General features: G+C 42.0%; 1 protein-coding gene across 3 annotated transcripts in view; it reads right to left on the reverse strand.

Annotated features, from left to right (window-relative positions):
- The window catches only part of RASGRF2 (Ras protein specific guanine nucleotide releasing factor 2), a 201,709-nt gene that overhangs the window by 117,996 nt on the left and 66,160 nt on the right, over nucleotides 1-17,553 (reverse strand). For all 3 annotated transcript variants that reach the window (XM_030567354.1, XM_030567353.1, XM_030567355.1), the window contains exons 8-10: nucleotides 16,453-16,562; nucleotides 7,301-7,419; nucleotides 1,792-1,952 (exon numbers count right to left, since the gene is read on the reverse strand). In XM_030567354.1, coding sequence (XP_030423214.1) covers nucleotides 1,792-1,952; nucleotides 7,301-7,419; nucleotides 16,453-16,562 — 390 coding nt within the window. The remainder of the gene's footprint in view (nucleotides 1-1,791; nucleotides 1,953-7,300; nucleotides 7,420-16,452; nucleotides 16,563-17,553) is intronic.

The raw sequence follows: 17,553 nt of genomic DNA on the forward strand, positions 1-17,553 counted from the left end.
GGCAAAGTTTGCAGATGATATCAAATTACTCAGATAGTTAAATCCAAAGCAGACTGTGAAGAGTTACAAAGGGATCTCACAAAACTGGGTGAGTGGGCAACAAAATGGCAGATGCAATTCAATGTTGATAAATGCAAAATAATACACATTGGAAAACATACATACAAAATGATGGGGTCTCAATTAGCTGTTACAACTCAAGAAAGACAAACTGAAATCATTGTGGATAGTTCCCTGAAAATATCCACTCAATGTGCAATGGCAGTCAAAAAAGCAAACAGAATGTTAGAATATATAAGGTTACAGAGAAGGGCAACAAAAATTATGAAGGGTATCGAACAGCTTCCAGATGAGGAGAGATTAAAAAGACAAACTATTCAGCAAGGAAAAGAGACGACTAAGCAGGGAGATGATAGAGGTGTATAAAATCATGAATGGGGTGGAGTAAGTGAACAGGGACTATCCTTCACATAACTCAAGAGCCAAGGGTCACCCAATGAAATTAATAGGCAGCAGGTTTAAAACAAACAAAAGGAAGTATTTCTTCACATAACACAGTCAACCCCACAGTTGCCAGGGGATGTTGTGAAGGCCAAAAGTTATAACTGGTTCAAAAAAGAATTAGAGAAGTTCACGAAGGATAGGTCTATCAGTGGCTATTACCCAAGATGGTCAGGTATGCAATTCCGTGATCTGAATATCCAACCCCATGATCTGAGCATCCCTAACCCTCGGACTGCCAGATGCTGGGACTGGACAATAGGAGCTGGATTACTTGATGATTGCCCTGTTCTGTTCACTCCACTTGAAACCTCTGGTATTGCCCACTGTCAGAAAACAGAATGCTGGGTAGAAGGAACATTGGTCTGCCCCAGCATGGCCATTCTTTATGTTTTTATTTATTAATTTTTAATGTTTCAGGCCCTAGGAAGTCAGTGACCCTAACTCAAACATTCAGGGTGAATCTCATGACCTGATTTTATTTGGGATGGAACAAAATTTTTCTCCCACTAGCCTACCTGGAAAGAATATCAGTGTGTGGGAGGAGGAGATCTACATTTCCTTAGGAAGCATTCTGCAGGGATCAGTTGGTGGAAAGTTTAGGTATGTGCCTGGAAACCTGAGGTGCACCAGACTATTAGCAGCTTTAGCACACTTTCATGATGCACCTGAGCTACATGCCAGGAATGCTTGTTTTCAATGTCACAGTTTCAGATAGGAGAGTCTCTTGAGCTAGAAGCTAATAATCATGGCCTTTGTTCTCAAAAGTTTTGCACAGGTGAGGCCAAGGGCAGAGAACATATAAATTTATATTCCTATATTTTATATACACCCTTATACATACTGTGCTGTGTAACGTGAATACAGTGGCAAAGAGAAGAACATGCAGATAATTAGCATCCTTTCATTCTAGGGTGAAGAGGATTGAGTTTATTAATATTCTATGCATATTCAATTGTCTAAACCTTTCGTGCAATAAATGTCACCTTGCTATATTTCACTGGTCAGTTCATAATTTTAACTGAATATCTTTTAGAGAGACTAACATACACTTCAAACTGAATCACTATTATTTTTTACTTACATAACAATGAGAGAGTATTTTAGTCAATTACTGTGCATTATCTCAGTTTTGTTTACCGCAGCATATGAAAATCCTCACATTAAAACCATAATACCATGAGATACTGAAATTTCACAGACAATGCTAAGTTAAAATATTTATTGCCCTCAATTTTCTATATTTTAACCATCTGGCTTGTAAATGAGGTAGTTATGTAAATTCTGTACCTTAAGCAGATGCAGTTTTCCTCCTGAACTTCTTGTACAAATTAAAAAGTGTTTTGTAAATAAGAAGCATTGTCTTTCTCCTTCTTTTTTCAAAGACAATGATCCCAGGCGAACTTTACTAAGTTTCCCCCTCTCAACTGAAGGGACTTGAATAAGAGAACCTGGTGATTACAAAAGTGAAGAATATGCTGTAATTATAAAACTATTTAATAAGTGATGTGCCCAGTGTTAATGTAACAGGCAGTCTATTCTGTACTATATATAAAAAGCATTCGTGCAACTCATTAACTCCCATGGGAGTGCAGAGATACCTTGCTCTTAGAACAGAGACTAGTAATTTATTTATTTATTTTTTTCCCTCTAGATTGGTTTTCACTCTCTAGAACAAATTCAGGAGAAAGTTGTACCTCTTTATACCAACAATAATTGCAACCCTATTTCTTTACTCCCATTAGGGTCATATTCGGCCAAATCCAACCAGCAATAATGCTTGTGCTCCTGCCAGGGAGGTTACTTGGAAAAATTCATGGGTACTTTAAGTTACATATCATGTGTCACTTGGTCAGATAATGGAGATTAGGTGGCAATGGAGAACAATTTGCACTAATTTGGTATTTAGTATCTTCGCAAAATGAGTAATTTAAACATCAAGGAGACGGAGGAGGGTAGGGATAGGATACAGCTGAAAAAGCAACTGTCAGAGGAGTGTAAATAAGGTAGGCTTCTTCTCCTTCAGTTTACTTTGCACAATTCTCAGCCCTCCTAGGCCAAACTGAAGCCTACTATCTGCAGACACAACTACCATTGAATTCAATGGAGACTGTGTCCTGTTATGCCAGTGTTTGAATCAGATCACCACAACATTTCACACTGGTAAAAGTTACATTACTATGCCACTTGCAACATCTTTAACCTGTTTTCTGAACAGCTTTCACAAGACACCCAACTTACACCACCATTTGTGTCACCCATTTGTGATCTTTGTGGAGTCAATTTTTTTCTTATGGATCAAATGTACAATTCCTTATGTGTATCTGAGAGCAGTACTTAACTCAAAAGTTTATCCACTTAGTTAATAAATATTAGCTTAAAATTCATTACATTACATTGGAAGCTTTTATAAACAGGCATGGTCAAATACACACTGGTAAAAGACAGATAGAACTGTATTCACTAATGCCTAATTTATGTTTAAACTAGAGGGGTATGACAAAATTCTCACCATTGCAATAAAAACTGGAATAAAGTTCAACTTTCTGAAGTTTTGCAGAGGCATGGAGCATTTTTTAGTTTCCTGAAACATTTTGCAGATTCATCTAGAATTCTGAGCAAAAAAATTACGTGGGAGTTTTTTGGTTTTTGGGGTTTTTTTGGCAAACAAAACTGCCTGTCTGTCCAGCTGAAAAGCTACTAAGAAGACCAGCTTTGTGTGTTGAATTGTGACATTCACTCACTGACACCTCCCACCATCACCTTCCAAAACACTATGCAAGGCTTGGCTTGAAATTAAAAAATTCTGAAGGAACTTTCTATTCCAGAGCTTATAACATGTTCTTCTTAGCTCCTAAAATTCAAGTTAGGATTTAACAGTAGTATCCATCTTATCCATATTCTGCCTAGAGCAGAAGCAACTACATTAGAGTTAATACTTTTTGTGTTATCACTTTGCTTAAAGAAGTATTCATATTCACAAAGTGGTTTAGAAATACTCAATTTTTTGCTGATGATATGGTACAATACTTTGAATAGTACAGTATTTAATAATGCCACGATGGGCTGAAGATAGAGTATTTGTAAATGCCAAGTTGTGTTCCTGTAGAAATATGAAATGTTATTGTTTAAGAAACCAACATAATGAGCTAATAGTATATCACATGAAATAAAGTACTGTGTGAATTTACTTTGCTGGATTAAATAAACAATTTAATATGAATCATATACTGAGTCAGTTCCCCAGCATGTACTCTATGGTTCCCATCCAGTAAAGAGGCCAATTTCTGTTGGGGTTTTCTGTTTGGTGAATTCCTGTTAACAATAGGAGCTGGGCATCTGTTTGCCGCACATTCCCACTACAGATTTCCTCTTAAGGGGAAAAAAAGCTAAAACACATATTGGGACAGCTCCCTATTGTAATAAGTGATGATAATTTTGGAACACTCATTAACCCAAATTAATTCAGTGGCATGCTTCAGTAGAATTTTCAGATCAATCTTGGGTATTTTAACCAGAAATACTTGAACTATTTGGTTTGGTATTGCCAAAATATTATTGTAACAACATACAATATCTGCAATTCAGGACAGACTAAGTGTCATATTTTTCTTTTTAAAATGAGGCTTTAAGTCCGCATGCTGCTGCCTGATTTACAAATGCAATTCTGCTTTCTCCTGCTCTGGAGTGTTATAAATTGCCACAGTATTGCCAAGAGAGGAAGTTGGGCGGTTGGGAGGACTGGACCTCAAGCAAGGAATCTGGGGGCCCTGGAAAGAGCATGGTACTTAATGGGCATTGGAGCAGTCTGTAGGCAGAAGTCAGTAACAGAATACATACTGGGACTCACTAGGTGCTAGAGACTATAGCAAGTTACAGTTACAATAGCAAGGAAGTGGCAGAGGCAAACACAGGAACAGGAACCAGTTCTCCTGACTCCCATACCTATCCACAAGTCCAATCTGAATGTCCTTAAATGCCTTTTAGTAAACTAAATTGCGTATTATAGTCTACAAAGGTGACATTCACCCTGGGACGAAGGACTTGAACAAGGGTTTCTCCAACACTTATGTCTCTTGGTGGTTCTGTGTATGGAAGCCATAGAATGGGGGAACTTCTTCCCCTTTGTGTGCCATGATGAGGATCTCATGCAGGCCCACATAGACCAAAGCAGAGGGCAACAATGGGAGACAGAGACAGCAATGGTGAGATAGACTGCAGAGAAAGGTGCCAGACTGGAAGCAGTGGAGAACAGCCAGAGAACACGTATAGTCTTGTGCCAGCAGAATCAATACAAGTTTCCCTCTTGCTTCTCTGCCAATGTATTCAGCATTGATTTGGAGGAAATACTTCTACGGGTTGAGAAGCTAGCTCATTCTCCAGACCCATTCAGTCCTTGGTCTGTTTGCTGAGACTATTAACAAAGATCCAATTAGCATCAACTGTTACAGGCTATTTTTGTGACATGGACAGCAGGAAACCAAATGATACAGAGAAATGAGGAGATTTTTTTTTTGTTTTTGTTTCCACAGTTCATTTTTGATCTCTGCTATCATACAATATCATGCACAGTCGATGATTTTACAAGATACGCGACAATGTAAGTTTTCAGTTCAGAGATCAGAACATAGTCTTTGGTGAGATAATTTTCTTGCATCATGCACAGTTTTCAAAATAACTATTCTTTTCCAGACATAATCATGGGTTTCACTGGCTTACTTAAAAAAAAAGATGGGTTATATTCAATTCTTATTAAAAACACCATTGAGTAAATATACTAAGACTTCTTCTCGTGGTAAGTTTATTATATTTACTTTTTATTAACAAATTTTTAGGCATACAAACAAAACAAGATGAGCAATTACTAATGAAATAGATGAAATAATTCAGATACAGACACCAAAATACTGTAAGTACACTAAAGAATAACACGGTTTATACAGTATAATTAATTCACACAATACTTAGACTACTGTCAGTCAAGGAAGTTCATGTCTCGCAACTGTTTTTGCACTAGATATAATGAAAGATACAACTTCTTGTCCAATATATTTTGTTTAATATTTTTCTTGCAGACACTTCCCTAAATTTACATACATAGCATTTTAGAGAGGCAGGCTGGGTGAGGCAATATCTTTTATTGAACCAGATTCTACTGGTAAGAGAGACAAGCTTTCAAGCTTATACAGAGCTCTTCTTCTGCCAGACCAGAAGCTTGTCTCTCTCATCAACAGAAGTTGGTTCAATAAAAGATATTCCCTCACCTACCTTGTCTCTAATATCCTGGGACCAACAGCATAGAATTATGACAAACATCCATATTTAATTATGAAAAATCCTTCCAAACCTACACAGATTTCAGAGTGACTGTTGTAATAAGAATCTTTTTGTTATTATCCCTATTTACTTGGTAAGGCCACATATTATAAAGACATCATACATTAGATTTCCAGAATTTTATTATTAAACAAAGAGAAAGAGAGAGAGAGAGAGCAAGCAATATTCAAAGGGCTTATGTGCTTCTCACAGCTGTCAAATTTAGTTCTAAAACATCTAATGTGAGTCCACACCTCAGGCCACCAGTCTTAATTTTAAAGGATGCACCTAAATCGCATTCTCAGGTTTCCCTGAATATCATCTTTTTTGGTCTACAAAGAAGCTTATGCATTTGAAAAGCCAAAAATCCTGCACTACAGATCTCTAGGTCAGCATAAAGATCTGCTTGCTTGGAGCTAATGATTCAGAGATAATCACTTACGAATATTGAGTTGTTTAACAAAAAATAAGTTTCATTTACCAATTTTTTCTTGAGTTTCTTTTAATATCATTGGCTTATCATTAATATAAGATCCACTATGTTGATAATTCCAACCCGATGCCAACATTTTCCATAAAAGATGCCATATTAAAGTTTTATTTTCATCACTATTATGTGGAATTTTACCACTAGATTCATCATTACTATACATGAACCTCAACGGAAACTCTTTCCAAAAATAATAATACAAAGGATGCAGTGTCTCTCTCTCATGATGCAAGCTGCTACGTACAAGTGAATCTGTACTCTTATGCAGTTTGCTGATTCTTCACAGTTGCTTTTTGCAGGAGCGTTTCTGCCATGTACACTGAGCTTTTACTGTAGCCTAAAATGGTATTCTGTGAAACAAAATGCTTGTCCTCACAAACTCAAACATATATATAATGTTGTCATGCTCTAATATCTGTTCTCGGCCATTTGTCAGTGAAGTATCCATCCAGCAGCAAAGGTTATCAAGAAATTAAATTACAGTATTTTGAGCTGTTCCTGAAGCACAAATGAAAAATGGGAACAGTAGACAGCTATTTTCATTCCTCACAATCTCTCCACCATTTGACAAAGCTTCAAGTACTTCTAGCTTCTCTTGTGTTTTTGTCTGAATGTTGGCATCATCTGAGATTGCAACATCAATTGGCCAGACAGACCTGTTCTCCGTGGAGCTGTAGATAATTTCTCGTCCATTGAAGATGATAGTCCAGTCTGTATTTACGCTACTTTCCCATGGGTGCTTTACTATTATTGTGTTGCTGTTTTTCATGGCCCCTGAAAAAAACAGCACAGAAGTGGGGCTCAACTGTAGCCCAAAACTATTTGTCATAGGGGCAACCTGTCACTTATCGTATGTGGACAACATCAGCCTTGTGATGTTGGGCACCAGCAGTGTCATCTTCCCAATGATGCCAACATTAATTCTGCTGTTTTTAATATACATTTTTAATTATATATACACACACACACACGTATATTAAGAAAAAGCCTTACCTTGACGTATAAAAGTTTGGCTGGTATCTAGTAATATATCACAACCTTCTACTATCATTCTTTCTATGGCTAAATTTTTCCGGATATTTTCTGTGTCACTCACTTCATCATGCATCACCCTGTCAGGCACAGTACAAAGATGATTTTTAATTCCCTGAAATGTATTTTGCAATATTCATATATATTGCTATCAAAGTAAATGTAATAATAGCTAGCTTCCCCAAGAATTCACCTCAAGAACTGTCACACTTTGGTATTTAATACTGGTCAACATAAAGTAGTAATAAAAGTAGCTGCTAACAAGAAAAATAAGTTTTACAACCCTTGCTCCAACCTCCTCTCTTCATTCATAGATTCATTCCAGTCCAGGTACTCTACTTTCACCACTTCTGAAACTGCTCTCGCCAAAGTCTTGAATGACCGCATCTTGGCCAAGTCTCATTAATGCTACCTATTTGAGCTTTCTGTGGCAACTAAGACCACCTTTTTTGCCCATCATATCAGGCCATCCTCCTACTGTAGGCACTCCATTGGCCCTCTCTACCTATTCAATTTAGGTCACCTTGTCCGTGACTTCAAGGTCTTCCACAACTCTGCTCCAATTTGTACCTCAGATCTTCTCTCATGGACCATTTTGCACCCTTTACTTACTCCAACAATGCCAGATGCAATGCCTTATTTGTTTCCTTCTCCCACCCTGCTTCCTATACCTTTTCCCTATGCATAGAGGCTCCAATTCAGGACTGCACTTCGGCACATGCTTAAGTGCTGTGCTGAACAGTGATCCTTTCCTGAATCAGAGCCAGAATGCCCTCCCTACTCCAGTCTGGCAAATCACCACCCTCTGAGCATCCAAACTTCTTGTAAACACATCCAAACACTCCTAAACCTCTCCAAGGCCGACAAACACCAATCTGCATAAAATATCCTTCCCATTGGAGCTTTTACTAATCTAGGAGGTGAAGCACTAAGGACAATAGGGTTGGTAGAAAGCTGCTTGCGAGTTCTTCTATTATATTCTATATAGGTTCTTATAAGATTCTCATCACTGTGGTATCTGAGAACCTTCCAGTAGTGCATTAAGTGATCTGACTAAATCTGTCTCAAGTGTTTTGTTCTTGTGATAGGCACTGCCTGCCCTGATAGTAGAGGAAGAGCAACAGCCTGAGCTCCTAATATTGTCTGCCTAGTGAGTAGCTGGTGGGAGTGAACTCTTCACTCGAGGCATGGGATGAAGCAGAGTCTGCTGCTGCCACCACAGACTTAGCCATAAGAGATTCTTCTGCTTATCCTGAAATGGGAAGGGAACTCTGCTTCTGTTCAAATGGCCTTAAGACAGGGCTATTTGAGTGCTCCATGAGGCGCTGAAGGCATATGCCTGAGTCTGAGGCAGAATATAAGTTGAAGAAAACTCAAGAGCCAGACTATCATAACCTTAGTCCCAGATTTGGACCTTAGCGTCCAAAATATGGGGGTTAGCATGAAAACCTCCAAGCTTAGTTACCAGTTTGGACCTGGTACTTGCTGCCACCACCCAAAAAATTAGAGTGTTTTGGGGCACTCTGGTCCCCCTGAAAAACCTTCCCTGGGGACCCCAAGACCCAAATCCCTTGAGTCTCACAACAAAGGGAAATAATCCTTTTTCCCTTCCCCCCTCCAGGTACTCCTGGAGAGATACACAGACACAAGCTCTGTGAAACTACACAGAGACTCCCCCCTCTCTGTTCCCAATCCTGGAAACAAAAGTACTTTCCTATTCCCCCCAGAGGGAATGCAAAATCAGGCTAGCAATCCAACACACAGATCTCCCCGATTTCTTCCTCCCACCAATTCCCTGGTGAGTATAGACTCAATTTCTCTGAAGTAAAGAAAACTTCAACAGGTCTTAAAAGAAAGCTTTATATAAAAAGAAAGAAAAATACATACAAATGTGCTCTCTGTATTAAGATGATACAACACAGGGTCAATTGCTTAAAAGAATATTGAATAAACAGCCTTATTCAAAAAGAAGACAAATCAAAGCACTCCAGCACTTATATTCATGCAAATACCAAAGAAAAGAAAACCATAGAACTTACTATCTGATCTCTTTGTCCTTACACTTAGAAACAGAAGATTAGAAAGTAGAACTACTTCTCCAAAGCTCAGAGAAGCAGGCAGGCAGACAAAAGACTCAGAGACCCAATTCCCTCCACCCAAAGTTGAAAAAATCCGGTTTCCTGATTGGTCTAAAAATCCGGTTTCCTGATTGGTCCTCTGGTCAGGTGCTTCAGGTGAAAGAGACATTAACCCTTAACAATCTGTTTATGACACGCCCCCCAAATTGCAGACAGTGGGGAAGCTCACTGGCGGCAATTTCCTTCTAGAACTTGAAAATAAACAGATTAATACAACACATGCACCTTTACATATACTACTAAGTATATAACTAACAGACTTTTACATTTTAAGAACACTTTTTAACTACTGGATTCTGGGAAACTCTCACGGGAGAGTGCATCAGCAACTTTGTTAGAAGCTCCTGTGATGTGTTGAATTTCAAAATCAAAATCTTGGAGAGCTAAACTCCAACGAAGAAGTTTCTTGTTGTTCCCCTTGGCAGTATGAAGCCACTTTAGTGCAGCATGGTCAGTTTGTAGTTTGAACCGCCGTCCCCAAACATATGGGCGTAGCTTTTCCAGGGCGTACACAATGGCATAGCATTCCTTTTCACTGACTGACCAGTGACTTTCCCTCTCAGACAGTTTCTTGCTGAGAAACACGACAGGATGGAAGTTGTGATCTGTTGCTTCCTGCATGAGCACTGCTCCTATACCACGCTCAGATGCATCTGTGGTTACTAGGAATGGCTTGTCAAAATCCGGGGCCCTGAGTACAGGGTCAGACATGAGCGTTGCCTTAAGTTGGGTAAAGGCCTTTTGACACTCATCAGTCCACTTAACGGCATTTGGCTGGGTCTTTTTGGTCAGGTCGGTCAATGGGGCAGCGATTTGGCTGTAGTGTGGTACAAATCGCCTGTAGTATCCGGCCAAGCCTAAGAAGGATTGGACCTGCTTCTTTGACTTTGGGACAGGCCACTTTTGGATAGCATCCACCTTGGCCTGTAGGGGGTTTATGGTTCCTCGACCCACCTGGTGCCCCAGGTAAGTCACTCTGTTTTGGCCTATTTGACACTTTTTGGCCTTAACAGTTAGTCCGGCCTGCCTGATGCGCTCAAAGACCTTTTCCAGGTGTAGTAGGTGTTCGGGCCAGGAGTCTGAAAAAATGGCCACATCATCGAGGTAGGCAACTGCAAATTCTCCCAGTCCAGCTAGTAGACCATCTACCAGCCTCTGGAAGGTGGCGGGTGCATTTCGAAGGCCGAAAGGAAGGACATTGAATTCATACACCCCCGCATGGGTGACGAATGCTGACCTCTCCTTGGCAGGTTCATCTAGCGGTACTTGCCAGTACCCCTTGGTTAAGTCTATTGTAGAGATGAACTGGGCACGTCCCAAATTCTCCAATAGCTCATCAGTACGTGGCATTGGATAGTTGTCCGGACGAGTTACAGCATTTAGCTTACGGTAGTCCACGCAAAAGCGTATTTCCCCATCTGGTTTGGGTACCAGAACCACTGGAGATGCCCATGCACTGGTAGATGAGCGGATTATAACCATCTGTAGCATGTTCTGGATCTCCCGTTCTATAGCAGCTTGGGCATGAGGAGACACCCGGTAGGGTGGGGTTCTGATTGGGTGAGCATTACCTGTATCAATGGAGTGGTATGCCCGTTCAGTCCGTCCTGGGGTGGCTGAGAACAATGCAGCGAAGCTAGTGCACAGCTCCTTGATTTGTTGCCGCTGCAGACGTTCCAGGGTGGTTGAGAGGTTCACCTCTTCCACGCCACCGTCTTTTTTTCCGTCGTAGTAGACACCATCAGGCCACTCAGCATCATCTCCCTGGACTGTAAACTGACAAACCTGTAAGTCTCTGGAATAGAAAGGCTTGAGAGAATTAACATGGTACACTTTAGGCTTTAGTGAGGAATTGGGAAATGCTATGAGGTAGTTTACAGCTCCCAGGTGCTCTTGGACCGTGAATGGCCCTTCCCATGATGCTTCCATCTTATGGGCCGGTTGCGCCTTCAAGACCATAACCTGGTCTCCTACCTTGAAGGACCGATCTCTGGCATGTCTGTCATACCAGGCCTTTTGCTCTTCCTGAGCATCCTTTAGATTCTCTCTAGCAAGGGCTAAAGAGTGTCGGAGGGTGCTTTGTAGGTTGCTTACAAAGTCCAGAATGTTAGTTCCTGGAGAAGGCGTAAACCCCTCCCATTGCTGCTTCACCAACTGTAATGGCCCCTTAACCTCGTGACCATACACAAGTTCAAATGGTGAAAACCCTAAACTGGGATGTGGTACAGCCCTGTAGGCAAACAGCAACTGCTGCAACACTAGGTCCCAATTATTGGAGAATTCGTTGATGAATTTTCGTATCATGGCCCCCAAAGTTCCATTGAACCTTTCCACCAGGCCATTGGTTTGATGGTGGTACGGGGTGGCAACCAAGTGATTCACCCCATGAGTTTCCCACAGTTTTTCCATGGTCCCTGCCAGGAAATTAGACCCTGAATCTGTAAGGATGTCGGAGGGCCAACCTACCCTGGCAAAGATGTCTGTTAGGGCCAGGCACACAGTGTTAGCCCTGGTGTTGCCTAGAGCTACTGCTTCTGGCCATCGGGTAGCAAAGTCCACTAAAGTCAGTACGTACTGCTTTCCTCTGGGCGTCTTTTTTGGAAAAGGGCCCAGAATATCCACAGCTACTCGCTGAAATGGGATCTCAATTATGGGGAGTGGCTGGAGAGGGGCCTTGACCTGGTCTTGAGGCTTTCCCACTCTTTGGCATACCTCACAAGACCGGACATACTTGGCAACATCCTTGCCCATCCCCTCCCAGTGGAAGGACTTCCCCAACCGGTCCTTGGTTCTGTTCACCCCAGCATGGCCACTGGGATGATCATGGGCTAAGCTTAAGAGCTTCCCCCGGTACTTAGTTGGAACCACCAACTGTTTTTGCGGCTGCCATTCTTCCCGGTGTCCACCAGAAAGAATTTCCTTGTATAAAAGTCCTTGGTCTATAACAAACCGGGATCGATTAGAAGAGCTGAGAGGCGGTGGGGTGCTCCGTGCCGCCGCCCAAGCTTTCTGAAGGCTGTCATCTGCTTCCTGCTCAGCCTGGAACTGTTCCCTTGAGGCTGGGGTCACCAGTTCTTCCTCAGACTGTGGACTTGGGCTTGGTCCCTCTGGAAGCGATGTAGGTGATGGGGTTGTTTCCGTTGCTGGTGAACCGCTCTCCGCTGGTGCACCTGAGGGTATTTCAGGCTCTGGCTGAGCCTTTTGGGTATGGCTGTCTTGTGCTTCTGCCAGTTCTGGCTTGCTGGCGCCCTCTGGCGTTGAGTTTGAAGATGTGGTTGCACTTGCTGGTGCTGGTTGCTGTTCCAGTTCCGGGCCTGGGACTGGAGATGCTGTGGCTGTTTCAGTGGTAGGCATGGAATCCGGGTCCACTGCCTCTGTCTGGGTCTCTGGTAACACAGACGGGGCCTCTGTGGACGGCTCAGGAACAGGAATGGGTCCGGAAGCTTGCCTGGTTTGGCTACGTGTAACCATTCCCACTCTCTTGGCCCGCTTCACCTGGTTGGCCAAGTCTTCCCCCAGTAACATGGGGATAGGATAATTGTCATAGACTGCAAAAGTCCACATTCCTGACCAGCCTTTGTACTGGACAGGCAGTTGAGCTGTAGGCAAGTCTACAGCTTGTGACATGAAGGGGTAAATTGTAACTTTGGCCTTTGGGTTGATGAATTTGGGGTTAACGAAGGATTGGTGGATAGCTGACACTTGTGCCCCCGTGTCTCTCCACGCAGTAACCTTCTTTCCGCCCACTCTCAAATTTTCCCTTCGCTCCAAGGGTATTTGAGAGGCATCCGGGCCTGGGGATCTTTGGTGTGATGGTGGTGTAATGAATTGCACTCGCATGGTGTTCTTGGGACAGTTGGCCTTGATATGTCCCAGTTCATTACACTTAAAGCATCTTCCATCTGATGGGTCACTGGGCCGAGGTGAGTTACTGGAGACTGGTGAGGTTGAAGGGTAGGGTATCTGTGGCTTTACTTGGGTGGTATGTGGGGTCTTTGGCTGTCCTCGGTTGTAGGGTTTATGGTCTGTGTGCCCCCTGTGGTAATCGTTCCCCTTGACAGTAGCTTTCTTGCTTTCTGCCAGTTCCATCCATTTGGCTCCAATCTCCCCCGCCTCAGCGATATCTTTGGGATTTCTATCTTGTATGTACCGTGTGATGTCTTCAGGAACACCATCCAAGAACTGCTCCATTTGTATGAGGAGGTTCAGTTCTTCCAAGGTTTGAATGTTGTTTCCTGTTAGCCAGGCCTCATAGTTTTTTGCAATGTAGTAGGCGTGTTTGGGAAATGACACCTCTGGTTTCCACTTTTGGGTTCTGAAGCGCCGACGGGCATGATCTGGGGTTATCCCCATCCTGTATCTGGCCTTGGTTTGAAAAAGTTTATAGTCATTCATTTGCAGCTTAGGCATTTCAGCTGCCACCTCTGCTAAAGGTCCACTGAGGTGTGGCCTTAATTCTACCATGTACTGGTCTTCGGGGATGCTGTACCCAAGACAGGCTCTTTCAAAATTTTCCAAGAAGGCCTCGGTGTCATCACCTGCCTTGTAGGTGGGAAATTTCCTGTGCTGTGGAGCAATAATTGGCGCCGGGTTGTTAGGGTTGGCTGGCACAGGCAGCCCAGCTTTTGCCAACTCCAGTTCATGTTTTCTCTGTTTTTCCTTCTCTTCATTCTCTTTTTGTTGTTTTTCCATTTCTCGGCGGTGGGCCAACTCTTCTTCTTCTTGTTTCCTTCGGTGGGCGAACTCTTCTTCTTCTAGTTTTCTTTTGTGTGCTGCCTGTTTGATTTGTTCTTCTCTTTCTTTCATCTCCATCTCTTTTTGTTTTATTTCCAGTTGTCGCCTGTGTTCAGCTTCTTTGATTTGCTCTTCGGCCTCAATTTTTGCCTTAGAAGTCATGATTCCTGTTTTCTTGTGTTGGGGTGCCCTCCGGTGTTTATCTTCTGCACTGCAGGCTCTCTGTTGCCTCCTGAAGTCTGCCTAGCAACAGTGCCTTTTCCCTTTTCTCTCTCTAGCTAATGTTCAATGAAGGGAAACCAGAAAAACCACTTTATTTGCATGCATATAAGTGCTGGTACGACTCTCAATGGGAGTGCTATTGTGTGACAAAAGACTGTTAATAGTCTTTAACGACTTCTTGCTTAACATGCAAAGCACAAACTGCCAGAGAGAGCAGAAAAAAAAATTCTCTCTGGTTCCCTTTTAAAACCAAACTGTTTCTCTGTGCTAAAAAGCCCTTAGCAGAGAAAAGAAAAATATAATATTCCTACTGGCTTCTGGATTCTGTCTATATCCCACCACTGCACACCATATCATAACCTTAGTCCCAGATTTGGACCTTAGCGTCCAAAATATGGGGGTTAGCATGAAAACCTCCAAGCTTAGTTACCAGTTTGGACCTGGTACTTGCTGCCACCACCCAAAAAATTAGAGTGTTTTGGGGCACTCTGGTCCCCCTGAAAAACCTTCCCTGGGGACCCCAAGACCCAAATCCCTTGAGTCTCACAACAAAGGGAAATAATCCTTTTTCCCTTCCCCCCTCCAGGTGCTCCTGGAGAGATACACAGACACAAGCTCTGTGAACTACACAGAGACTCCCCCTCTCTGTTCCCAATCCTGGAAACAAAAGTACTTCCTATTCCCCCAGAGGGAATGCAAAATCAGGCTAGCAATCCAACCACACAGATCTCCCCGATTTCTTCCTCCCACCAATTCCCTGGTGAGTATAGACTCAATTTCTCTGAAGTAAAGAAAACTTCAACAGGTCTTAAAAGAAAGCTTTATATAAAAAGAAAGAAAAATACATACAAATGTGCTCTCTGTATTAAGATGATACAACACAGGGTCAATTGCTTAAAAGAATATTGAATAAACAGCCTTATTCAAAAAGAAGACAAATCAAAGCACTCCAGCACTTATATTCATGCAAATACCAAAGAAAAGAAAACCATAGAACTTACTATCTGATCTCTTTGTCCTTACACTTAGAAACAGAAGATTAGAAAGTAGAACTACTTCTCCAAAGCTCAGAGAAGCAGGCAGGCAGACAAAAGACTCAGAGACCCAATTCCCTCCACCCAAAGTTGAAAAAATCCGGTTTCCTGATTGGTCTAAAAATCCGGTTCCCTGATTGGTCCTCTGGTCAGGTGCTTCAGGTGAAAGAGACATTAACCCTTAACTATCTGTTTATGACACAGACTGTAGATGGAGTTCAGCTGGGTAGAGAGAAAAAAATTGTGGAAACCAGTAGGGTAGTCTTTCTACCTAGTAAATGGGAACAGCAAAAGAAAACTCATTGGTCCATACTGATGTCCAGTGAGTAGGACCTGACAGTTTCCACATGTGAAACAAACTCTTCTTACAGCTAAAAAACTGCTTTGGCTGGAAAATAGTGGCATTGTCACCTGGGGAAATTCAGGAAAATTCGTAATTTAGACTTTGTGCACTTTAGACATGTATATAGCAGAAAGCTGTGTTCCCTAGAGAAAATGGCAAAATGTACCCCCAAATTTATGCAGAGAGGCAGTTATGAAAGTCTCAGGTTGCAGTGGAAGAGATTCACTTTGCAAAGATCTCAAGGTAGCAGTAATTCTGAAAATATATACAAGCAGTGTATCTAAAATATTTGGGATACATGGACCTTTTTAGCTGCCATCACATAAAAGCACGTGGCAAAATTGGTATTTTCATTAATATTTATAAAAATGTACACAAATTTAGAACTGAGAAGTTTTCAAGACCCTGTTCACTTCTGTTATTATTAATTATGAAATTTTGATTTTTGTTAAATATGGAATTTTTTTATTTTTTATTTTAAGTTACAGGGGAAAAAAAATCCAGCAAAAATCTTGGCTTTGCTTTGGCAAAAAAAAGCCAAAATTATAATTTAAAAAAATTAAAAAGGAGAAAATAATTAATTGTTTCTTTATTTCAGTGCTTTCCTTCCAAGCTTAGTATATATATGGAACAAAATCTTACCTTGAAAGTTCTTCTAGTTTAGATTTAGCAAATTCAAGGCTCTTTCTTTCCACGTGTTCATGGGGTGTGTGAGCCAGAAGTTCATGAAGAGTTATAATATATCTAGGAATCTTAAACAAATTAAATATTGTATCAGCATTTTTTACGACAAACAATATTGCCAATTGATCTCTGAAATTCTACCAGATTAGTCAACCCACTGACAATATCCATGTCCCTGCTCAGTTAGAATCTTAAAGTTCTCTACCAATTCAAGATGGAATGCTAAGTATAGGAAAAATCCTCAAAAAAAATCACAAATTGGTCAGTCTATTTTTTAAATTAATTTCCAATAATACAAGTGCCTTTATATATATATTCTAGTATAGATTTCTTATGTTGGGTATGATTTTTTTCCATTTGAACAAATTATAGTTTTCTGAGGTCACCAATTCTATTTATCAGGTTTAGGACCCTACCAAATTCACGGCCATGAAAAACACATCACAGACTGTGAAATCTGGTCTCCCCTGGGAAATCTAGCTATTGTAAGGGGGGGCCACAGTATTGCCACCCTTACTTCTGTGCTACCTTGAGCTGGGCAGCTGAAGAGCAGTGGCTGCTGGCGAGGCACCCACCACTGAAGGTCGCATCACCACCAGCACCAGCGCAGAAGTGAGGATGGCATGGTATGGGGGAGTTGTCACTTTTGGGGGGGAAGGCAAGGCCAGCCTTACATGTGAGCAACCATCTAAGATGCAGGGTTGGTCTGGGGGAGGGCGGATCTGTGGTCATCCCCTCCACACACACACACAGACAGCCCAAAGCCCCTTTAGCCCCCGAGCACTAGGGAGGAGCAGGGCTGGGGGTGCCCTGGCTGGGGGCTCCTATTGTGTGCCAGGCTCCAGCTGCTAGTCCCAACCAGGCTGTAGAGGGATAGGACTTCCTTTTCCCCAGCATGGGACTCTCCTGGGGCTAGTTTAGACCCACCTCCACGGGCAGAAGGGAGGGTGGCAATACTGTGCACTGCTGCTGGCGGCAGCGCTGCCTTCAGAGATGGGTGGCTGGAGAGTGGCAGCTGAAAATCAGACTAATTTAAAGTGTTTCAGAAACTGAGGCTCC

The sequence above is a fragment of the Gopherus evgoodei genome, chromosome 6, assembly GCF_007399415.2.
Source record: "Gopherus evgoodei ecotype Sinaloan lineage chromosome 6, rGopEvg1_v1.p, whole genome shotgun sequence".
Lineage (NCBI taxonomy): Eukaryota > Metazoa > Chordata > Testudines > Testudinidae > Gopherus > Gopherus evgoodei.